The 26,114-nt window shown below is 35.3% G+C and overlaps 1 protein-coding gene across 5 annotated transcripts in view; it reads right to left on the bottom strand.

The window, feature by feature from the left end:
- reln (reelin) overlaps positions 1-26,114 on the bottom strand; it is a 258,716-nt gene that overhangs the window by 85,912 nt on the left and 146,690 nt on the right. For all 5 annotated transcript variants that reach the window (XM_031897689.1, XM_012958659.3, XM_012958660.3 and 2 more), the window contains 9 exon segments: positions 19,069-19,214; positions 15,719-15,870; positions 12,913-13,025; positions 11,935-12,143; positions 11,096-11,224; positions 10,403-10,512; positions 9,242-9,308; positions 8,030-8,263; positions 5,056-5,217 (listed from right to left, as the gene is read on the bottom strand). In XM_031897689.1, coding sequence (XP_031753549.1) covers positions 5,056-5,217; positions 8,030-8,263; positions 9,242-9,308; positions 10,403-10,512; positions 11,096-11,224; positions 11,935-12,143; positions 12,913-13,025; positions 15,719-15,870; positions 19,069-19,214 — 1,322 coding nt within the window.

Here is a 26,114-nt window from a genome sequence, read left to right as displayed (position 1 = left end):
ATGCGTCAATTTTAATGCAAAAATGCATGCGATAAGCGTTATCTCACTTTATGTGGCGATAACTATTTTTACTACCATGTTTTCTTTCAATATAATTTTTTAAATTAGGATTGCCTGTTAGAAATGTTTTCTATATCAAATGCCAGTCCCACTAAAAAATGTTTAGTGTGTATACCTCCAGATTTTTCATTGTGTTAAATTATTGACCACTACCGTCTAATCTTTCAACTACTACTTATGTCAACCAATCAGTAATATATTTTTCCTGCAATAGGCATAATAAGCGGCTTGCCATTGGTCTAGTGCCTTTGCACTACTTCTTTGCAAATGCTAGTCAAAATGTTCAGTACAAGAATGTCTTTTTAGATGAGACAGCAGAAAATTTCATGCATGACTCTGACCCGAAATGTCTATTTTGCAACTGTAATAAACCAAGATTTTACATACATAACATTAGAAAAAGAATAATAAATAATTCTAAAAGCTATGGCATGGTATGACCACAATTGCATAGCCTGCAAACATTTCTACAATATTACATATTTGAGTTACACATGCCTACAAATAGCTATATGATATCTATGCAAAATGTGTCCCTTAATCTGATTAGACTTAACTGCATCATTGCTGTGCTTTTACAAATGTAATATTGTCCAATGAAGTTTTTACCCATTATACTTCTGCAGCATGTAGCATTTTGGTGTGCTGTGAAAATCTGATCAGAAGCCATCCCAAGGGTAATGCAATGTGTGCAAGGTCATTTGATTTTTCATGGCAGCTATGACAACTAACATGTACTTGACAAACGGCAAAGAAAATGAAGAATAATATCTAATCTTGAGCAGCAATTACAGAATACGTGCAAACAGCAAATACATTCATTGTCATAGCAATGACATCTATTTGAATTTTAAATACATCAATCTCTGGAATTAACTTTCCCACATATCACACACAGGATACAAGTTCCATTCAGTGGCAAGTCAGAGTCTTCTGATAGAGGTCTGACATTAGACTAGAACTTGGAGATTGTGACTGAGAATGAAAAAATGTAAATGAACCTGGCACACACCGCTAGTTGTCTTTTCCATTAAAATTAATGCTGTGCTATGTGTGCTGTATGAACCAGATGCACCAAGTCTGCTCCACCTGTACATTTTAATCACCCGGCAATGGACTATACAATCCCAACACAGATTTAAAAGAGCCAATTCCAATAAATACCCAACAACTTCAGTCTATGACTAGTAGAATAACATATACTTTTATCCTTCTTATATTCACATGCTTCAGATGTTCATAAACAGCACCTACCTCTTAATATGTATTCATTAAATAATTTGCAACAGTATCCATTTTATATTGAGTGAGGGTCTGCAGGCACTTACTGTAATTACTGACTGATGATGGAAATAGACAAATTGTATTGATAAATACAGAATCATACCTATATATGGAAAATGATCCCTGCTTGTAGAAAGCTACTATTTTACTCTCTGCTATAGTGTGCTGAGGAGCACCAATTATACACTATGGCTACAGTTAATTCTTAAAGTCTTAAATTATGATTATTTTGTATTTACACTTTTAAATTATTTTAGACACATCAGTAAAGGAGCTTTTTATTATTTGTTTTTTTTTTTCAAACAACTATATGGCAAATACAGATGAAGCGCTGGGTTTCCCAAAACTTAACTAGTTACAAGATAACACAGGCTATCCTGTTTGTGTTATCTCGTGCCATCTCCCTGCTGTGTCAGGAGAAAAAAAGCCTTCTTAGGCTGTTATTCTGTTTTCAGACAGCAGGTGGTGCCTGGGAAGGGAACCTGCACAGTAGGGGGTCCACTTTGACACCAGGCTTCATCTGTTTGGAATGTGGGAAGTGCTAAGAGTGATTAAGATTACCCCCTGGTAAAAGCAGGAAAAGATGATGTACCATGTTAGCCAGTCAAAAATGTTTACAGGGTAACCCTTTTGAAATAAAAAATAACAAAAGTGGTATAAAGGTGATACCTTTATTGGCTAACTAAGATAACCATAGCAAGCTTTCAGAACATTTTAGTTCCTTGATCAGCTTGAAAAAGGAACTAAAGTGTTCTGAAAGCTTGCTATGGTTATGTTAGTTAGCCAATAAAGGTATCATCTTTATACTACTTTTGTTATTTTTTATTTCAAAAGGGTTACCCTGTAAACACCCCTGGTAAAAGCAAATAGAGCACTAGTCTCTGCTGTGGGTAATTACACACTGGGTTGTTTCTGGGCAAATCCAGTTGGTACAACGTATATCAGGTGCATAATCATATGTATGTATGTATAACTTACATATTTAAAATATACACAATTACACACAGGGAGGACTTACAGCTTAAAATATACACAATTACAAACAGGGAGGACAAGTGTTATAATAAATAAATACAATAAATATATATAAATGCACAGGGAATAAGGGCCCCAATGGGGTAGTGAGGCATACGAGATTTAAACCAGAGTCAATCAGATGCAGTATTTCCTTAGGCACAAGTTTCAGATAAAACCATTGAGGGTATGGCTCTCATTTAAGCCCCCAGATCCACGTGCGTTCATGAGAAAGATCCACTCCTTCTCCTTTCTCAACAAAGCTGTTTCTAAATCTCCGCCTCTGATCCCCATGGAGAAATGTGATAAACCCATAGCTCTCAATTCCATACTGCGACCATGATGGCATTCGTAAAAGTGTCTGCTGACAGGTGGTAGTTTTTTTATGTGCCTTTACCAAATCAGAGGCATTGTCAGTACTAGAAATATGCTCCAGTACTCTCTGTTTAAAAGCCCGATTTATTTCCATCATAGTGATGGAAGATTTATGAATGAACCATTGAACCCAAAGACATTTCTAAGACTAAACACAGCTTACAAATGGACATGCATATTCAGTGGAAATCAGTGTATAATGAGTTCTCTTAAGACCTAAGGACATGGACCATAAAGCCCATATAAATCTACAGGGAATTCATCTTTAAAAATGTCCATGATTTGGAACTGAAGCAGTGTCGGACTGAGACGGCAGGGGCCCACCAGGAAACCCAGGACAATGGGCCTGCTCTCGGAACTTTAATTCCTCCTCTATTAGTTCAAACTCTTTATTATCCTAGTCTCTTTTCTCTACATACTATACTCTATTCTTCCATCTACCACGCTTCCATGTTCCCATACAGAAATAGGGAATGACCATGAAATAGGCTAAAGAGATAGAGGCAAGAGGGCCCACTGACACCTGGGCCCACTGGGAGTTTTCCTGGTAGGCCAGTCCGACACTGAATTGAAGTTTGAACACTAGACTGTGGAAATGTAATCATGTATAATTTTTCCAAACAGGGATCAGCCCTATATTTGCTTACAAATTTTTATTGCTCTCATTTAGTCTCTAAGTATTCCCATTATAATAATACTTCAGAAAGTCACTGAGTGAATTCTGCATATAACAGTTCCCTTATACTGTGATATTTATTAAAGCATTACAAAATATATAAACACAAATACATAATTTAAAATGCTGAATTCTAGAACAATAAAGCATGACAGAACAGATTTTTTATGAGAGGAAGGAAATGTAATGCAAATATACTTCTCTATTTCAGATAGAAGTTATAGAATATAACTTTTCAAAATGTAATGAAAAACAATTTATTTTTAAAACACTCTACAGTACTAAACATTACACTTTATGGGTAATTTACAAAGTGCAGGGCAGGATGCAAATTACAAAAAAACAGGCCGAAATGGCATGTTTTTAGCACACAAACCCTTCACTTTTCTGAGTTTCCACAGGTCTTTGCCTGTGTTTGCCAGTGCTGTATTCATAAAAGGCAGTTAAGGGGAAGCATGTAGGCTTGCCCCTGCCGTGCTGGCATTTAGGTAGTGCGGGTGGGCGTAGGCCACAAAGGGCCAATGTACTTCTCTCCTGGTAAGGGCAAGGTTGTCTTGCACCCAGGTTTAGACTGGGATTCAGAATAAGCCCTGGCATTTTAAGTACATAGAGGGCCAAACAGGCGACTGTTTATGGCATCTTACAGCAGCCCATCTGGCACTTGCCAGAATCCACAGATTGGCAGTCCAGGCCTGCTTGCACCCACTGGCTTTGTGCTCTTCACCTAGTTCCAGATTTCCAATCCAGTGCTATATGTAGAAAACAATCAGCCCACAGAAACAAGTGCTCTTTGGTGCCTTTTAGTGCTGTAGAACTTGCATTTGTATCATTGTAAATACCCTTTTTGATTTTTAGGTATACATGCTATTATTTTTTTTATCATGTTAGTTTTAGTTTTCTTCCAGGCAAGAGTGTCCATTCTATAGTTATATGATTGTGTTATGACTGTATTCACCCCTAAATATGCAGTGTATTTATAACTAAAAACTCAAATACTGATTTGCATTCAAATCTTGAAATCTAAATATGTCAGACACAGTGATGTTAGTTTTAGTTTTATTCCAGGCAAGAGTGTCCATTCTATATCCATTCTATAGTTATATGATTGCGTTGTAACTGTATTCACCCCTAAATATGCAGTGTATTTATAACTAAAAACTCAAATACTGATTTGCATTTAAATCCAAATATGTGTCAGACATAGTGATGAGCGAATCTGTCCTGTTTCGTTTCACTGGAAAAGTCTCAAAAGCTTAGGAAAATTTGTTTGCCTCTACCACGCCTATTTTTAGATGCGACCGGACCAATTTTGACATGACTGAGCCTATTTTGATGCACCACAAATTTTTTCAAGGTGGATTCTCACTGAAGTTTCCATTAAAAGAAAAATTAAATTAAAAGAAAAAACAAAGAAATGTTCTTTTACATCGCTCCAATTGTGAGATGTAATATTACTTGGTGATAGGGTTAGTAATGCATGTTCTGAATGTTAGTTGTTTGAATTTCCAGGGTTCCTTTTTTCTATGAGGTAGACTAAGCTACTGGTGGTTAATTGATTAGATAAGAAATTTTTTTTTTAATTTCAGCTGCATATTGTAGTGTTCTGCTTTTATGGTAAACTGATTTGGATATACCACGTCTAGTACCTTGGCTCGTGATAGCTGAGATAGGAATAATGCTCCATTAGTTTCCAGGTGATTCCATTGTCATGGGAGTAGTGCAGTAAAACCCCCTCTCCAGGTTTGTCAGGTGCTTTGCATGTGCTGAGAACAGATTTACTTCCAATGCGCAGAGTAAATTGCAGGAATCTAGAGAAATGACATAAATTCCTTTTATAGAAAATCTGACCAGCAGTTGGAAAAAAATGTACATTTCAGCGTGGATTTGGAAAACCACAATATTAATACTTTATAAAACTATACTCTTTTTTTCTTTTCTAAATGTCATCATAATGCCACTTACCACTGCAGAAGGAACAGAAAATGGCAGCGTTTACACATTATTTTAAATATGCTGTCTCTAAATTTAAAACTGAATACATTTTGTGGTGGGCTATTTCTACAGTTGCGGTTTACTGTTATTTAATTTATTTTTTAACAACTGCAGAACTACATCTTCAATTTTCTCTATCTACAGCTAAAAGGGGCATAAAGAACCTGTGCTTGGTGCACTCATCTGTCTAGAAAACCCTCTTCTCTTATAGAGGAGACATAATGTTATCTACTGCCACTGGACATTACTGTTAGGGAGTCCAAAAGGAAGCACAAAGTCCTGGAAAAAGGCACCAAACATACAGCTTTATGAGGCTGGTTATAATATACAAAAATACTTTACATAGAAGAAGAGCTAAAACAGTGGTAAAAACAGAAAGGTAAGTGAAGGAACATACAAGGAACAGAACCCAGAGCAAAAAATGGGCTATACCCAGGAAAAACTAACAAGAAATATAGGGCCCGATTCACTAAAGTCCGAAATAAGGAGTGCTATTTATAGCATGCGTTAAAAATCTTATCACTTCTTATTTTTCACTCGATTCACTAAAAGGACACTTGTCATAATTAAGAAGCGATGTTCTTGGCGTTATTTATCTTACGATGACATATTTTCAAGCAATATATTACGCAGCGCACAAGATATTACGCAGCGCGCGATATTTTACGCAGAGCGCAATATATTACGCACGTAACCATTACTTTCTGAAAACCCCCATTTCCCTGAAAACTGGAGGATGCATCACTCTAGGGCCAACATATACTTGAAAAAATACGACTGCAAACTCCATGTTGTGTTGCCAATAGCTCATGAACCGCAATTTTCTTTAGGTACCGCCTGCCCCAAGTAGGGTTAATATTCACACAGATTAACACAATATTTTGCACGTTTAACGCTTCATATGTGTTTGTGAATCATGCGTTAGTACTATTTCTATTCGCTAATTAACGCAATGCGTTTTTTTTGTGCATGCGATATGCGGATTAACACACGCGAAATGACTTTGATGAATCGGTACTTAATTATCGCATGCTTTTTAATGAAAAAAACTATGCGATAAGCGTTATTGACCTTTAGTGAATTGGCCCCTATAACGCTTATCGCATAGTTTTTTTCATTAAAATATGTAATCGTAAGATAAATAACGCCAAGAACATCGCTTCTTAATTATGACAAGTGTCCTTTTAGTGAATCGAGCGAAAAATAAGAAGTGATAAGATTTTTAACGCATGCTATAAATAGCACTCCTTATTTCGGACTTTAGTGAATCGGGCCCATAGTGTAGGAATGAAGTGTGGAACAAGATGGATGGAGAAGGAACAGGACTGTAATAAATGGCAGGACCACATCATGTAATAGAAATAGAACAAATAGTACACCTTGAGACACATAAAAATGACCTACAACAGGCAGAAATGGGTTTATAAATGCACCTTCTGCTAGAAAAGGTCAAGCAATGAGTTTCATCTAAATCAAAATGCAGTGCTGCTGTCTGATTTAAAAATAAGCACAACCTAGAGCACAGCAATATGTAAATGCTTTAGTGGAACAGTTGCAACCTAAACCTAGAAGCTAGACATGACAACCACAAAGCATCAGGGCCAGGGTTTAAATAGTACTGGAGAGAAACAAGAAGACAAAGCAAGCAACTACAGCCTGTCAAATTAACAGGGATATGTGAAAACAATATATTATTTAAATTTGCCACACGATCCTTCTCTAATATTAATGGGCATTTATCTGTATATTTATAATTGGTAAATCTTATAGTGAGATACAACAATGCAGGATTTCTTGTAGTAATATTAAGTTCAGCATCCAACTAGTTTGTATTTATTAAAACATAAAAAGAAACTTAAGCTATGCTATTCAGCTTGCTTTGTTTGCAGTCCACACTCAAAATCAAGTTATGCCTCTAATTTCTAATCTTATTTTTTTCTAAAATATATATTAGGTGCTTGAGTACTAACTTTGTAATAAATGTGTGACACAGTCCAATTGATCTGGATACTATGCACTGGGGTTCATTTACTGCTGAATATGCAAGTACTACGTGCAAAGTGTGCATTTGTTTCTGTACATGAAAACACCATGCAATAAGCAGTTGAACTAAGGAGGTGCTCGGATGAGAAGTAAAATGTCTTCAATGATTAAACAGCAAGTCCAGTTGCTCTAGATTTACTTATACAAGATATACAATAAGCACTTGCATGTAAATGGTCTACCAATATGACTAAATGTAATTCTCATATTTTCATATCAATGAGGCCCAACGCACATGGCACAGCATATGGCAATACAAGTGAGCCCTGTATGTGCCACTGACCACAAGTAAAGTACAGGCCTTATTTTTGAGCTGGGGCACAGCAATTTTCTTGCCAGTGAAACTGGGCAATTGAGGAGTGTGAAAATATTAATGCAAAGTATGCAAGTTATATGCAGTTTACAATCCAGTACAATAGTTTGTTGTGACTTTACACTAAATATTCTACTAATTTGATAACTGAGACTATTTGTACTTGATACTTTCCATGTCCTATAGATTTAAATGACAATAAATGTACATTTGTCATAATGCTGCAAGCATGAATGAAAAAAAAAAATTATTAAATATGACAATTCACTTACCGGGATTGTGAACTGTCAAGGAAGGCAGTAATGAGCTGGCGTCGCCCATCTTTATTAAAGATTAAAGCTTTGCCACTTGCAAGCACACCACAACCAAAACTAACTTCAGCACCACGGATAGAGTAAAAGTTATGGTAAGATGAGAGCCTTGAGCTGGTGAAACTTTCAGATATAAACACTGGAAATGTTTGAGAGGCCATTTCACATGCTGGGCCAGAAAAGCCAGGTTCACATCTGAAAATAATATTTAAAAAATGTAATGGTTTATTTATAGAAAACAATATTTACCATGAACAAATGAAGCATTGACATAACATTTTTCAGAGTGATTTGTCCATCAAACTTACTACCAGATCTACTTGACACTCTTAAGTTAAAGGGCTAACATGTTTTTTTCCCATCCAGAGATAATTCCTTGCATTTAATACAACTACTAGCTAATGCAACATTGTAAGCTTTATATATATTATTTGTGCTGTTTACTAATATGAATAAAATATGCTCTGACAGCAAATGTGATGTCATTTTGTGCATTTTTTGAATTTTTAAAAATTAATCTACATAGATTATTGGTGAAAAGTTTATGTTTCTGCTGCTGAGGTGAAGTAACATTTAATAGGGGTCACAAAATACCTGAATATAATAATTTCTCCATAATAATTGTGCTTTAACAACATTTTTTTAACTAAAAAATAAATTGTAGGAACGTGTGTGGTAATGCATATTACTCTCATTGTTAATTAAATTCATTAGATAAAATAGATTTGATTTCTTGTATAGCAATGCGTTTCCTGGTTCTGGCTTGGCTCAAAAAATATGTGTGAATTCTCTAAATTTCATTTTTTTGTGGGGGGGGAGTTAAAGATGAAAAAGCTGAGCTTGCAATGTCCCTGTAAAGTGCCATTTACACAGTACAGGTATAGGATTCGTTACCCAGAATGCTCAGGAGCAAAGGTATTCAGGATAAGGGGTCTTTCAGTAATTTGGTTCTAAATACCTTAAGGCTACTAAAAAATGAATAAAACACTAATTAAACCCAATAGGATTGTTTTAATAAGGATTAATTATATCCTTAGTTGGGATCAAATACAAGCTATTTTATTATTACAGAGAAAAAGGAAATACATTTTAAAAATCTGAATTATATGATTAAAATGGAGTCTATGTGAGAAAGGCTTTCTGTAATTCGGAAAAGCTGTGGAAAACACTTACTTGCAGCCTGTTCTTGTGCATTGCCCACGACCAGAACAGAATTTCAGACAAGATGGTCCAATATAAACTGCAACAGAACATTTTAACTTATTTATAACATGGCATAAATAACTTTTTGTTGAAAAAGTGGACATTGATCTTAACCATGAGTTTTATGGAACGCTTCTTGGTAGCTTTTTTCAGGATATAATGGATAATGGTGCCCTATAGTACAGCTTCAAGGAAAAGGAAATGTATACAGCATATTGCCTGTAGAAGTAATTGTAGCATGCTTGCTCCTGCCCCGAGTCCCTGTTTTCATTTATGTGTCCTAGCTCCATAACAGGTACATTATGTTTGTTTATTTTGCATTATTCATTGGCTGTGTTCTATACTAGCACCAACAGGCAATACATAGAGAATGAATAATACCACGTACACTATTACATCAGCTCAGTGTAGTTATTAGTGCTGTGACACAGTGGACTTTTTATATAACAAATATAACATGGTATACTTTAACTTGCGATGAATGGCTTATGTAGTATTGAGCAGATATGCAGATGAAACAGTATCAGTATCAATACTGTGAATTTATTTTATTAAGTACTGTTTATGTGTTTGGACTTTAAGTTTTGAAGAAGGCCAAATATATTTCGAACCTGCTATCCACAAAATTGTGCCTGGACAGTCCGGTTCTTGGGAGGGCTGTCTGGGTCAAAACTGCCAGCCTGGTTTCCCCATTTTGGAAAACCGTCCAGGACTCTCTAAGACTGAAGTGGCTATTGAAGGCCAATTGCCACATCATAGCCTTGCCCCCACAATGCGACAGTTCCACCCATGTGACGTCACTGTACGGCTAAAGGTGGCAACCCTATGCTGTGCAAAACCCTGAAGTTAAGGGACTTCATAAATTATACCTTTTATTATTATACTAGTGTTAAAAAGCATATGTGCAAAGCAACTACACAGGAAGAGAAGTATAGATGCGTGTGTGTGTGTGTCTGTGTGTGTAAGGTGCTAGATGTTTTGTCACTATCCAGGGCCCTATAGACACAATACTGTTTACAGTGTGCAGTTCAATATTAACAAAAATGCAGAAAAATTAAAAAAATTATATGCAGATATTATTTATCCTTTGAAAGTGGTAAACATCAACCTCAAAGTGAGAAATTCACTAACTATTATCCAGTGCCCACATGTTTCCCATTACTGGCCCATTCTGTCTCCATCGAAGCCTTGTGTCTCTGGTCAAAGCTGCATTGGGAAGGGGAATAGTTATTCGGTTCCATCTGGGGAAAAAAAAATCGATATAAATATTTAATTTTAATTTGAAAACTGCTTGTCCAATTAAAAAAATGCTTTAAGAAACTTTCTCTGGAAATGTAACAGTGTATGGAAATCACAATTAAATGCTAATGACCCAAAAAAATGTAGTAAACAAAAATAAAAAATCTACAACCATGAAGGCATTGTTTTGAGCTAAAATTCTAAGGTATCTATAGCAGCCCACATACATTTTATAGATGCCTGCGTCTCATATAAGACAAAGCTTAGATTTTTGTAAAAGTGATTATAGAAAATATCCATTTAATACAAAAATGAAGAACTATGCAGTTTCTTTCATAATACAGTATTTCAATGCAATCTCTATTTAGCTCTCATGCTGGACAAAGAACTATATTGATAAATTTAGAAGAAATTCTCTCTGTATAAAAATATAACTTATCCAATTATTAAAGTATAGGAGCCTGGAAATTGTTGAGCCGAAAAAATGTAAGGCAAGAGTTTAAGATTCTAGAAGGCACAAAATACTACTGCCACATTTTTCTCAATCTTGGACAGAAAGGCTATAACCATCAACATTTTGCTTACCCACTGTAGTTATCTGATGAGTAGATAGTGCTGTGAGGAAGATGAGATCCAGCACACAGCTCTGGAAGACACTCAGAGTGTAGTAAAGACCAACTGCGCCCATGATTCGTAGAGAATTCCAGGCTCACACTGAAATTGTATTAGAAGCAGATCATCAACTGAACAACAAATAGTACTAAACAAAACACAACCACAGTAGAATTATTGGTATCTGAATAATATGCAGAAAGATGCATTTGGTTTTTATGATGTAGGTCAGGTCCTAATAACATGATGAGCAGTGGTGGAACAAAATGTTAACTGTATTAGGTGCAATGGCGCAAGATGTTTGCAGCTACTGCATTACTATGGGCTCATTTCCCAATCATTAGTGTCTTGGTTACTCATATACTTTTTGGGTCATAAAAGCACGTAACATTTTTTTTTAATGAAGTAAATATATATATATATATATATATATATATATATGTGTGTGTTTCTGGCATAATCTTAATCTTATGTAGATTTTAAAAGTTAAAATGTCTTACTATATTTCATCAGTTTGTTTGTGGTGAAATACTTGCACTTAACACATCAAAGCCATTACAGACACCTTAATGATCTGCATTATTAGTTGCTTGAAATTTATATTACCCTAGTTTGGTATATGTAATTTATAAAGAGATAAATTATTATGTGTGCTTTACATTTACAAGAATCATTTTGTAATGTATGGTACAGTTATATGGTTTGTGCTATTCATTAGCAGTTCTGCAGAGTTGGACAAAGAGAAGCTTCCATGTAGACTGGAAACACATTCTAAGACATATAACTGTGGAACTGTTTATTACCATACATACCTATTTCCAGGCTGGTGTGACCCACATCCAAGGTTAATGGAAAACTGAACCATATGTGATTCAGTGGATGGTAATACAGGCAGCACATGGACAAAATCTACAGCCCAAACATTTAAGTTGTGTCCCCGGTGATTGTTTTGCTTCAGACAAAACTTAGTAGCAGGAGTTTGTAGATCAGGACTTATAACAGAAGAAACAAGGGAAGGAGCCTTTGAAAAAGACAAAAACACTCAGAAATACATATTGGAGGTAATTTAAATAGCTCGACACACGATGCAATCACATTAAACATACTTTTAAAGGCAATAGCACACAGACAGGCCCAGATTTGTGGCAGGCCACAAAGGCCCGGGCCTAGGGAAACAAATATCTGGGCAGATCGGCATGCTGCCCGCTGGCTGCATCTGAACTGGGGACTGGGCAGGAGATTTTGACAGTTGTTTGAATGTCCTGCCCATCCAGTCCCTGGTGCACGTGTTGGTAAAACTGCAGTACCAGCAGTGGGTAGGTGTGTGGGAGCAGAGGCGTTTCCCAAAAATCCCACAGGCAATAAGAGAAATGGTCCTTTAGAAAGGATCCTTTATGGCGAATCCCATTTGCTTTGGGCAAGGATTTACAAAACTGGTACAAAAATTGTGAAAAGGCGAAAAATTCATGAAATGCTATGACAACTTTCTTATGCATGTGACTTTTCTGACGCAACTGCAATGGTTTTGAATTTTGCTGTGAGAGGCTTTTTTTCTAACTCTAAATACTTTTTCTCTGTAAATATTTTTGCAGCAGCAAATTTTTGACAGGGAAAATTAGGCTTTGTTGAAATAAGAATTGAGAAAACCCCTGACTGGGAAGCCAGGTTAGAATCACTGTTATATATGACATGAATAAAAGACGAGTCTTCTGAGTGTTCTGAATTTAACTTTACTCGCACCTAAAAAAATTAATACAATAATTACAGAGATCAGTAGGATGACACAGTACCTTATAAGATGAATAAGCAAGGGTATCCATAACAATGCGATCTTTTCTACCATCAATCTGAGCATAGAGAAGTACATCATTTTCATGAGATTCTCCTGGACTGCACATCCCCCCTAGAGAAAAATAAATATTAAGGTTCATGGTGAAAAGATAAAAATGTAACACTTAAATATTATGCTATCATATGTTAAAGGGACAAAGTAGGTCTTTTTTATCAGTGCTGTTCTACATATTATGAATTTTTCATAATAAATAGTCACCACCTCACACAGGTTTAGGTATTTAAAATTTAGGATAGCAGGAGATATTTATGTAGACCATGGGCAAACCAATTATTTGCACTTTTCCCTTTGCCCAGCAATAATAAATTCATCCCAAAGAGTTGTGTATTTAGGAGCATTGTACTGAGCTAGGGGCAAGGAGAAAAGTGCAAAAAAGGAGAGCATTTGGTTTCACCTTGCACCGTATTAAATAATAATAAATGAGCCCTTAAAGAGTTGCCAACTTTAAATTCTCACATGCAACAATTTGGAGACAGGTAAAAAGAAAATAATTATTTTAAGTTTGTCCTAAAATGAATGTTAAATATGTTCCCAAATGTGCTTCTTCTGAAAGGGAATTTGATAGCTATAAAAGAAAAACCCTTTCAAAATATGGCTATTATAGATCTGATGAAATTCAGCAGTTCTGGAACACAGAACACATTACTCTAAGGATAATGTGTCACTATATCTGACAGTACTCATTAATAAAATATATTGCTTTTTGAATCTGAAGTGTAGCTCATAACAAAGGACGGGTTGGAATGCATAATTGGGAAGCAACTAAATAGTGTTACTGTTGTTATGCTGATAGTTCCAAGTTGAAGTTCAGAAGGTTAGGAAACCTTTTTTCCTGTTTTTCTCCCAGGTGTTTAAGTACAGACTCAGATTGAAGCTGTCATACAATCTATGTTTCCTGTAGACTTTTTAAACCAGACAATACTTTGCACAACAGTGACCTCCTTGTTTACCTAATACACAGGGTATTGTGTATTGATTTACTGTATATGGGAGTATCTGCCCACTACATCTACCAAACTAAAGGGACTAAATATAAGTTAATGGAAGAGGATGCCAAACTTTGTGGTTTCAAAGAGTCAAAAAATATAAACCAGAACTTGTGGTAAAATTTGACCTATTTATCCTGCAATGAATATGAGTTTTTCCCTTGAAAAGAAGGCATTAAAATACCAAGGTAAGAAGTTTCTGGTCTCCAATATGAGCATGCAGTCATATTACTGAGAAAAGAGACCTACATGGTCAAATCAGACACCCTCCGTAAATTAATATAACTAATAATAATAATAATAATATAATGGCCTTCCAGTGGAAATAAAAAAAAATGGGGCATATATTTATTTAAAGGTTAAGTTTAAGAGCTTCCCTTGATACCTAAAAGCAGCTGAATAGTGGAGAGTTACACACAGGGATAAATAGGTTAATTAAAATTTGTCTACTAAAAAAGGCTCCATCTTTCAAATTGCCAGATTTGTCAATGATCCACCAACATCTTCTAAGACCTGCTTGGTCTGTTACACTGGATCTGCTTCATTGAAGTTTTTATTTTACTTACACAAGGGCCCATTTACTAAACAATTTTAAGATAATTTCATATTTTTTCTAACTTTTTCTAACTTATAGAACATTTCGGAATGCAAGTGAACAGTTTGTTAAAATTTCACAAGTTTTTTGTGGTTTTCTTTAAATTTCCACAATAAAATCATACTTTGCACAAAGAATACGAACATTTCGGAATTCGGTAATGCTTTTGTTACACTTTCCTCGGGAGGTTTGATCTGGCGAGTACCATTGAGTCCTATTGAAGGCTTCCAAAGCTAGACATGGAAGGCATCAAAGCCTTCTTGGCATAACAAACTTTTCAGCACGAAAATATTGTGACTTTGGAACGCAATTACGATATTTTCATACAAACGATAAAAGCATTTTCAGAACTTCGGAAATTATCATGGTTACTCCAAATTTTTCCATATCGTGTTTTAAGCCCAGAAAAATATCGGATCTTAGTAAATGTGCCCTTTAATGTCATGCTGTCACTACATACATAGCAGTATTGCTTAATAAGGTCTAAGCACAAGCAGACTTTGCCAGTGAGTAGGAAACAAAGAGTTGGCAATTCCTTAGGTTTAGGAATTATATACATATAATATATAGGAGTATAGGAAATCTGAAATCTTCTTAATTTATGGCAAAAGCTATATTCTGTCAACTTTCAGAGACGAAGGAAGACACTGGGGCACATTTACTAATCCCCGAATCCAAATCCCGAATGGGAAAAAAACAGATTGGAAATTAAAATTTTGCGATTTTTATTTTGTCGCCGTCGCGATTGTTTCGTATATGTCGCGACTTTATCGTATTTTGTGCGATTATTTCATCGCCGTCGCGATTTTTTCGTATTGCACTATAGTAAACGGCGGAAAAACCAATCCGAATGTTTCGCAACGGCGACGAAAAAGTCGTGAAAAATATACGATAGAGTCGTAACGGCGACAAAAAGTTGTGCAACATACGAAACAATCGCAATGGCGGTGAAAAAAACGCAGAAATAATGTTCATTACGAAAAAAACGCATTCGGGCTCTTTCGGACATTCGTGGATTAGTAAATGTGCCCCATTCTGTTTTGCAAAGTATGCATTTGCGATGGTATATTTTTACTTTTATTTTATCTAATATTCTCTTGGCAGTTCTTTTATTGGATCTCTTAACAAAGGGGTGCACATTCATATAACTTTCAAGCACTTACCCATAACAAAATGAAACCTAAGGTTCCCATATCCTGTGGTATCCATGTAAGGTGTGCAAACCCTTCTTTCTCCATCCTTCAAAAACACAAGGGATGCACCCGATTCTATGGTTCCACATTCTGTTCCAATTACTGCTCCAACTATTTCCCACCTATTTATAACATAAAACAACAATTATATATGCTTTTAACTAAACATGTTTTTTAACTGAAATGATTTAGTAGAACATATAAATTGGACAAACTACATAAAATGAACCTCTAAAGAATTGTTCAGACTAACTGCCAAAATCAAACACACTGGAGATGATTTAAAAATAGATTGCTAGGCAATGGATTTATAAACACATTCCATAAAACTACTTCATTAGTATTCCTCAAATAGCTATTGGTGCCCCATTTAAGAATAAGCACCCTTTAATCTATAGATGATCAAACAATGTTATTGCATTACACAACAAACTGTAAAAAATCTACATGAACACAGTTAGCCATAGCTAGAGGTGAACTAACTAATTACAAGTCTTTTTTATGATTTACACAAATTTGCATGATGTAGAAAAGCACTTTGATTGATTGATGAGGCTCAAGGTTCTGTTTTTCACTGATTAATTTTTTTCTGAGACTTTGAAATAAGCATGAAATTGCACTAAATGTATGGAAAGTATGTAGGAAGTGACAGATTTTGACAGTCATGTTAATATGGTCAAAAAAGTTAATGAGCTTGCCATCGATAGATATTAATTTTACATTACATATACATACAAACTGCGCATTGTTACCCTTTCTGTTACTTCCCCTTCTAAAATAAACATTTGTTCTCTTTTTGGAAAGAGAGACAATATACAGTGCATACATAATAAGACAAATTTATTTTAACATGCCTACAAAAACGTTATAAAATATACAGAAATCCTAACAACCTAAATCTGTTAAAAATTACAACCATGGGTCACATGGTGACTTTCGGTGCCATTAGTTGTTGCACTCACAAGCTTTTTTAATCAAAACTGAGTTTCATTAGGGGTAATGAGAACCATCATGGCTACATGTCCATTCTCCTTTTGTGACCTAGAATTTGCAATTAGAAGTGGCATTTAAATCCCAGATTGATAGTAAAAATGGCCCTTTAGGGATAAGAATCCACTGTTCAAATGTGCATCTGTATGAACAAATGGTTGATTTACTTGGCAGTCACTTCTGATCGTCAAACTCACTATGGTTCAGTGATTTCACGTATGCTCGATTTACTTTGACTAAAGTATGATGGCTGTCTATTGACCCATAAAGTAATCAAGATTGTGATGCATGGCACAAGAACTGAGTAAATTCTAATCTAAAATATAAAGCAAAATTGTAAATGTTTATTGGCATAATAATGTACCATTTTATTAAAAATCAATGCATAAATAAGGCAAAATGTACAGAAAAAAGAATCATAGAAGAAAACAGAGCACATATGTCCTGTACTATACTTTTACTAGTCTTACTGATTTAATGTGAGCCATCACCTATTCTTCATATATCATGAGGTATCAGTGCTGTATGGCAACATTAGCAACCAGGAAACGTATTCTTTTGCACTTTTAGAAACAAAAGTTCATAAGTCGTTAATGAAACAAAATGTTTGGCTCAGAGTAGCACTGAAAAAATTGTCCTGTGTTGAGGCTGTAACTGGGTAATAGATTAACAAACAACAATTACTGTTTTTTAAAAGACAAAGCACCTGTGACATGGTGCACATTAAAAAGATTTACATAATAAAACCAAGGGTAATCTATAAAGCTGGAAATGTGGAGTCTTAAGGCAACTGGAGCATTTGAGAATAGGTTACAGCCAAAATCAATATGTCCACATAGGCAGATTTCACAACTCCTCACACAAAATTCTGTAATGTATTTACATATTTGTTTTTTATTTGTGTATGAGCTTTTATGTATCCATGTGTATAAGTACATCATATACATTTATGTATCTGTAAATGTGTTTATGTTTTTCCATTAAAGTTATTTTTTTACATCTTATCCTTACAAATAAAAATAGCCAAATAAGTATTTCAACTCAGCAAAATGTGGACATTTTGCAGAACTATGCATTAAAGGAAAGGGAAAGGCAAAGTCACTTGGGGGTGCCAAAATGTTAGGCACCCCCAAGTGACTTGAATCACATACCTTTTCCCCCAGGCTGGTGCCCCTGTTAGGAGAGAACAGCACCAGCCCGGGGTAGCTGCAGCGCTTCCTACTTCCGTCTTCACGAGCGCGCGCATGCGCAGTAGAGTGAAAAGCCGAACTTTAACAGAGAAGTCGGCTTTTCACTCTACTGTGCATGCGCCTATTGTGTAGTCGCAGCGAAACGAAGCCGGAAGGAGGAAGCGCATCGCTCCAGGTACCCCGGGCTGGTGCGGTTTTCTCCTAACAGGGGCACCAGCCCAGGGTACAAGGTAAGCGATTAAAGTCACTTGGGGGTGCCTAACATTTTGGCACCCCCAAGTGACTTAGCCTTTCCTTCTCCTTTAAAGCCACATTTATAGCACCAAATTATAATGCACGTGTGCCAAAACTGACAGTGCATGGGCATTATCATTTGAGGCATACAACATGGCATGAGTGAAATTTTTTGCCAGGCATGGATTTGCAGTAAATTTCCGCATTTTGCCATTGGCGTTTTTTTGCGAAATGGGAGAAAATCTTTGCCATGGAAAAAAATTGCCAAAAAAAATTACACGCATCAAGAAAATTGTTGCGCATGTAAAAAGATGGCACACATAAAAAAAAATCATTTTGGCGTTTCGCGTATTTTTTCAAAATTTTACGGTGAAGATTCACTCATCACTACAAGTGTGTCCTTACTTTAACAGAGGGCACATCATGCCAGAAACTTATTAGGACTTATTAGGACTTTGTTACTGGCTTTGCATAAGCAACAAGAACATTTGATGAAAGGTAAATTGAAAGGCCTTTCACATTTTAAAGTAATTTATTTTAAAAGTGGTTAAAAAATGTTTGGAAAACCTAGTGAAAACTATTTATGATATGTGTAATAAATTGCAAAACTTTTTTAAAAGGTGGACCACCCTTTTAAGATCATCTATATTTAATTAAACTTTCCTTTCTAGTACACACTGTAACATTTTACCTTTTTCCATTCTCTAGATTACCCTTGTTCTGATCCCCCTGAATTCTATATTAATATGATCTGAGCTCCTTAAATCATTGTATTCTCCTTAAAATTTACAGATTGCATCTTGTTAAGCTTCAATTTCAGTAAGTGCACCATCACATAGCTCCACCCTAAGCACTTCATCACAAAACAGGAAATTGGCCCTTATATTTTAAAGTTATAAAACTTACCCAGCTGGTAGATTCTCAAACTCTTCAGACCACTGATCTTGGATGTCCTCACTGGAAAGATCCACATCTCTGGTGGTAGCAAAGTTGTACTCACTGCTTTCTGTACCATGGAAATATATAGAGTTTCCATCCGACTGACAGCTATGCTATGAACAATAAATAAAAGTTTGTATAGGTTTATTTTAAGCAACTAGCCTGGAGGCAAAAAAAAGAAATTATTAATAAATTACAGTTACATTAATTGAGTATTGAAAAAGTGTATCTCTTATCTACCTTATCATGAAACTGATTATATCCAGTTGTAAGACAAAGATTGTTAATTTTGATTGTTAATTCAATAACAGCTTAGAGGAGTCTCCCAAGAGAAGCTCCCAAAATTTCATCTACAACTAACCTAACTAAAATGAGACACAGCTAGTATAGATAGTTCTCAGCCCAAAAATGGACAGTAGAACCCCCCGTACTAGCATTGTTAGGCATTTCCAATTGAAACCAATGAAAGGTTACAGGCAGAAAAGAGTAAAAGTGCTCAGTTTGCTATTACCCTAAGAGAAATTGCACACAAAGATTTGGGATGCTTTGTTGAACGTGATATGGAGCAACAAACTCAAACTAAAAATTCTGACAATCAGAGTCTCCAAAATCACCCAGTGTGCCATTGTTCTTAGAGGACTTAAGCAGTAAAGTGGCAACTATAAGAAAGATAAAGGGTTGCTAAAAGCTTATGGTTTTTCAGGTTTAAATTTATTGAGGCTTTAAGACTTTAAATAAAATAAAGGACAGGAAGGTACAGAAAAAGATAAAGTAGAAACTGAGTGAAAATTGATACATCTGTCAAGATAATGTATGTCAAGTAATGTAATGCAATATGTAAAAATAAAAATTTAAGAGCCATTGTTCATAATTAGTAGATCCTTTGTTACATAAGGCAAGCTAAACATAACAGTGCATCCTTGTAGATACAAAGCACAGAAGCAAATTCACATCAGGAAAGAATATAAAAAGGGGACAGGAACAACAGAGAAAAAGAAAAACAGTTACAAATTTAGGGTATATCTCCACCCACACTAGAGCACTAATGTTAGATTTTCAATGAATTTCAATGTATCAAACATTAATGAGTTTGCATCTTCTGATGAAGCACCCAATGAAGCAAAACACATTAGGAGGGATGAGCTTAAGTAGTAGCCTACACATATAATAGATGTCTCTCTCCTACATAGTTTTATACATCTATTCAGCTCACTGCAGTGTAATATTAATATTTAGCCAGTCTCCGTATTTTATGTACAGTCCCAGACTGAGTGTAATAAATGGAAGGGCAAGGTTAACACTGTTGACCAAGGCTGTCCTTTTTTGGTTCTCTCTACAGTTAAGGACAATGTTCTTTCTAGCACTGGCCAAAATTACCTTAACCCTTGTCTTGTATGTTAGCTTCCAGTCCTGCCCATTTAATAAAGGCACACATTGATGTAGACTTATAAATTAAGATTTTTAAAATGGTCTTCAGATGCTACAAATTTTTCATCAGTTACAACCTCTTTCTGCTGATTTTTTTTTACAGAAATCCCAATGATGGCTGGCATTTAAGATAAATACTATGGAAAGGGGTAGGTTGTGCAGCAACGATAACTATTTAATATCTAAGAGATTGTAATAAAATGTGTATAAGTGAAAACATGCAATGAACATAGTATTGTTTTTGTGTGAACAATTTTCCTTTGTGCAAATTTCATTTAGCTTTTGTGAATAATATATATATCTATCAATGGTTAGTTTTGTGAAAAAAATATGCCAGTTTTAAGAAGGTTTAAAAAAAATGTGTGTAAAATGCAAATAGAAATTGTAAAAACAGTCTAATGACTACTGATACACTGTGAAATGCAGTTTTTTTAAATTTATTTATGCAATTTTATTTCCCTAACATAACCTACAATTTAGTTTACTTTGAACATTATTTCAATAAATTTGACAGCAACTAAAATTTATTAGATCTGTTTTTTGTAAAACACAGGTACACATTAAAACAATTAGGTACAGTTAAACTTTTCACAGGAGGGTGATTTATTATTTCTGGATTGGATAACATGCTGTTTATAATAAGCATTAAACTGCATTATTTACTGGAAAATTGATGAATGTTAATATCTAAATAAAATGCACCCTGGTTTCTGAGCAGATGTAAGAGTAACAAATTATTAGTGAACATGTGTATTTCATATGGGTTTGATTTCAAATGCTTCACGAGGAGGCAAAGCAAGCAATGCTATGCATTGTTCATGAAAAAAACCAAATCAATAAAAATCTGTTGTGTTTTTTTTCTTGCACCCTCTAAAATGAATGGAAGGATTTACAGTGACAAAGACTAAAAAGCTTTTTTACTTTTCATAAGGAACAATAGCTAAGTAATACTGACAAGGGAGGGAGCAAAAGAAAGAGATTATGTGCTTAAGACAAAAACATATTATTGTGGCAATGCCTTTGAGTAGGTGAGACCTAAACTCTCAGAAGCCAAAACAACTAAGGTGTCACGGTATAACAAGTTAGCCCTTTACGGCCCATCCTGAATAAATCTAGAGGGAACACTGCACAGATTTCAGCATGTTAAGAACTTTTATGTTATGTAAGAAATTTTAGTAGTTACCATTATGATTAAAGCATGAGATCTTGTTTTATAACACCAAAAACACTTGTAAACAAAAACTCCTAACACACTCATTTAAGGACATGATTCACTTTTTTGCTGAAATTAGGGCACAATTAATTCAGAATTGCACTAGAGCACTCATTTGTAGCACAGCGAAGAAATCTATTGAGGTTCTGATGTTAAATCTGATCCCACCAGCACTTAATTTAATCTACATTTTTTGCATTATCTTCAATCATATTTTCATTATATGATGATTTGGGTCTGTGAAATTCCTAGTGTAGAAATAGGCAGGCTAAGCTGACTTTTACATTTTAATCAGGCCAAAACCTTTTCAGCTATATGAGGGGAAGTCATCTTTCATTTCTGATGCAAGCACAATGACCTAATATATCAATGCTCACGGAAAGGACATAGTTATTTTTAAAATGATACATACATACAGCCTGCCAGCCAAGAATCACTGATCCTTGTGGCTGGCGCATGTTCAATACTCTGGATATATTGCTATAAGCAGATAACTTGAATTGTCAAGAGGTGAGTATAATCCATCAATAGGTCCATGCCAACTTATTTACTTCTTGGCCCAGTTTTTCTATGTGCACTATTAAAGCAGTAAAATGTCATCTGTACTCGGATGAAAGACTTCTACTATTCACTTTATGTGAGCATTTATTTTAGCTCTTAATATTCTTAGTCCCATACTACTGATACCCATGATACTTTAAAGCCTTATTCAACTGTGTATCCTTGTAGGCTTAAGCAGCACTGTATCCTCTGTAACCAACATTTTTATTTTTACCACATTTTTAATATATTTGAAGTTGTCTGGTTTAATGGAAACAAAAGAGCTTTATCTGAATTGAGTTTATGTGTGTTCATTTCCTCCTAGACTGTCAACTGGCTCCTAATAAACATGCCAATTGAAGGTAATGTTCACCCAAATTGTATTCTTAGACAACATTTTAATACATACAGCATTAATTCAATATTTCATTATTATGTTATATATATGTATATCTATATATATATATATGTGTGTACAAAATTGGAAAAATGCTGATGCTGTGTAACACTCACTCTGATTAACATTATCCTTGGATATAACAACTTGTGCTACGATGCCAGTGTGCCTCACTAGAGCTTTATTTTTACTAGTGGGGCTACGAGTATCATTGTGCCTTTCCTACCCATGTGCTCGGTGATTAAGTCAAATATATGGAATTTAACCCGCATAGATTACTATAGATAGCTTCTAACTACAAGTCTACCCGTGAGTTATGCCACCTCTATGCCCGCCTGTTCTCTGTTCTCCAAACATTCTTTTCTACGGTGTTAGGGTTATGTCTCTACTAGAGTTGCACACTGGGTATACACTCCTGATACGATCGTTTTTTTTCTTTACTTTTTCCTTTACTTTTCTCTAGGTGTCGGACTATGCACTCTCCTCATTCACAGTTCATACTCTACTCTCCTTACCCACCAATGCTCTATTTTGTGTAAACCCTTCTTACCCATCAATGCTCTATTTTCTATAGATACAGGGTCGGTCTATGATCTCCCTTCTATTTGTACAGCGACTGTCAGTTCTCATACTTCATAATATGTCTTCTTTCTTTTTATTTATTTCATTCATTATGTTAGATTTTGTGTTTTACTATATGCTAATTTTGTGGGGATGAGGGAGGGGTGTTTTTTTGGGGTGGGAAATGGGTGGATATTGTCACGTCACTGATGCAAGTCACTATTTAAATGTTCCCGCCATACACTGTATATATAGTTCACTCTCACTTGGTTTTGTAACTTGGAGAAACTTTTGAACTTTTGAACTAATGTTAAAAAACACTATTGTTTTCACAAGACCTGTGAGAGCAGCTTCTTTTCCACAAATTCCTGTCCATTTGTTCCTTTGAAAACTGCACCCAGGCATAATTTCCTGCTATAAATGTGAGTGCCGGTAACCCCTGCTTGAGATAATATATATATATATATATATATATATACAGTCATGGCCAAAAATATTGGCACCCCAGAAATTTTTCCATTTGCAAATAATTTTAAAACATTTGCAAATGTTTAATATTTACTGAATTAATAGAATTTCATTTTTGTTCATTCTGCAAAAAAACAAAACAAAAAAACCCCCTGTTTTTAGGAAAAGTTCTATTTAATACACATGATCCCGTATCTATTCTGTTGCTGTATTGATCCCAGAAGCCATTTTTGTTTTGTGCTTTACTGTTTATGTTAATAATTTATTTCCTAGACTTTAAAGTCTATGCTGCTGTTGTTTCCATCATTCAAATAGGTTTGTGTCAAATCTAAAGGCTGATACTGTTCTTTGTATATCCTCTTTGGGACCAATGGACCAATGATTTTTTGAGACAGCTGTAGCCTCACAATTTATTTTTTGTGACACTGCTTTGATTAAAATGAGTACACTGGCTATTAGGGAACAGCCAGCTTGCAAAGGGCTGGTGGCAGATGGAAAAAAAATCTGTCCAGTTTGCCTTCACCTCGCCATGAGCAAAAAGTCATCAATTTCCTCCATTAAGGAGTTGTCACTCAGCCCATTTGAGTGGAAGAACATATCTGGTAACCATATTAACTGATAAACAATGCAAAAGCAAAGGGCACTATCGATGGAGGGGAACATATAGTTCACAGACTAATTGAAAATGAAACAGCCAATTTCTGTAATGACTGTAATATATTATGTGATTATGAGTACCACATCTGATTTCTCCTTAGAGAGGACATTTTTTAATTAAAATCTAGGCAGGGAACACATACAATTTAAAATCAGAACAGAGATTATTAGAAAACAGGAGTGGAATGTCATAACAAAAGTCAACATGTGGTTCTCCTATTATTAGTGGACTACAAATCCCAACATGCAGTCAAAGGATAACGGATGTTGCATTTTAGCTACATGATCAGAAGAGTGCCATACAATAAATGAGCAATTTATAGAGGAACTAACAGAGACAGGCTAGAGTATTGGATTTACAAAGTTTACTGAGCTAGTGATGAAATACAGCAGGCCTGTGGTAAAATCTATGCTTAAAATATATTGTTGCAGAACTGATTAGTAATAATTTCATGATTGTACTACTACATAGCTACACCGAAACAGCTGCTGTTTGCAGTATGCAATTTAAGTTGTACAATTAAGTACTTTTTAGCAGTCCCGCAGTCTCCCTGCTGTAGTATGTATTGGCCTCAGTAATTCAATCCGCATCTTTGAGAGCTTGTTTCATGTTCCATTTAGTTTGAAGAGAAATTAGGCTTTTTACAAAATCACCCATATGACAAAGGGTTACTTACATTTCTAGGTTAGTAATTGGTCATCCAGAACCTACATTTTATAGATCTGCATATTGAAGGGGTGACCTGGCAGCCTCATCAATTTAGGCGCAAATTGCAATTTTTTATTTTTAAGGGACAAAGCAGTATTTTTTTACATAGTGCAACGTCATTGGTGAAATTGCAATTGTGTTCATTCAAAAGCCCAAGTATGTTAGTGAATGTTTTAATATGAATTAAATTCAATTGCATTGAAAATCCTCAGTGTCTAGGTGTAGTGATTTCCACCGCTCAGTGTCAAAATGGTATCTGCCTGTGATACTTACATTGAGTCTACTGATACAGACCGATGTGGAAATGGGAAGACTGGAGCTACCAGTATTCCAGAGTTCCCTACATCAATGAGTGTACTTTGAGCAATTCATTGAAACAGACTGGTACAAGGATCTCCTTTGAACACAAGTACCTTAAATAAATGATGCCAATTAGTGTCATAACTGCTGCCATCACTGGGGCAAATTTACTTGTGGGTAAAATTTTAATTTTTTTTTTATAAGTTTTGGCAAAATAATTTTGTATTGGTGAAAATTCTCTTTTCATAAGTGAATTCACTGAAAATATGCCTGGTAAATAAAGGTGAACCTTGGTAAAGGTAGATGAGGAGATGAGGGGCTGATTTACTAACCCACGAATCCGACCCGAATTGGAAAAGTTCCGACTTGAAAACGAATATTTTGCGACTTTTTCGTATGTTTTGCGATTTTTTCGGATTCTGTACGAATTTTTCGGATCCAATACGATTTTTGCGTAAAAACGCGAGTTTTTCGTATCCATTACGAAAGTTGCGTAAAAAGTTGCGCATTTTGCGTAGCGTTAAAACTTACGCGAAAAGTTGCGCATTTTTCGTAGCGTTAAAACTTAACGCTACGAAAAATGCGCAACTTTTCGCGTAAGTTTTAACGCTACGCAAAATGCGCAACTTTTTACGCAACTTTCGTAATGGATAGGAAAACTCGCGTTTTTACGCAAAAATCGTATTGGATACGAAAAATTCGTAAAGAATCCGAAAAAATCGCAAAGTACCGATCATTAC

Source organism: Xenopus tropicalis, chromosome 3 (assembly GCF_000004195.4).
Source record: "Xenopus tropicalis strain Nigerian chromosome 3, UCB_Xtro_10.0, whole genome shotgun sequence".
NCBI lineage: Eukaryota > Metazoa > Chordata > Amphibia > Anura > Pipidae > Xenopus > Xenopus tropicalis.
This window is presented reverse-complemented; position numbering and strand designations above follow the sequence as displayed.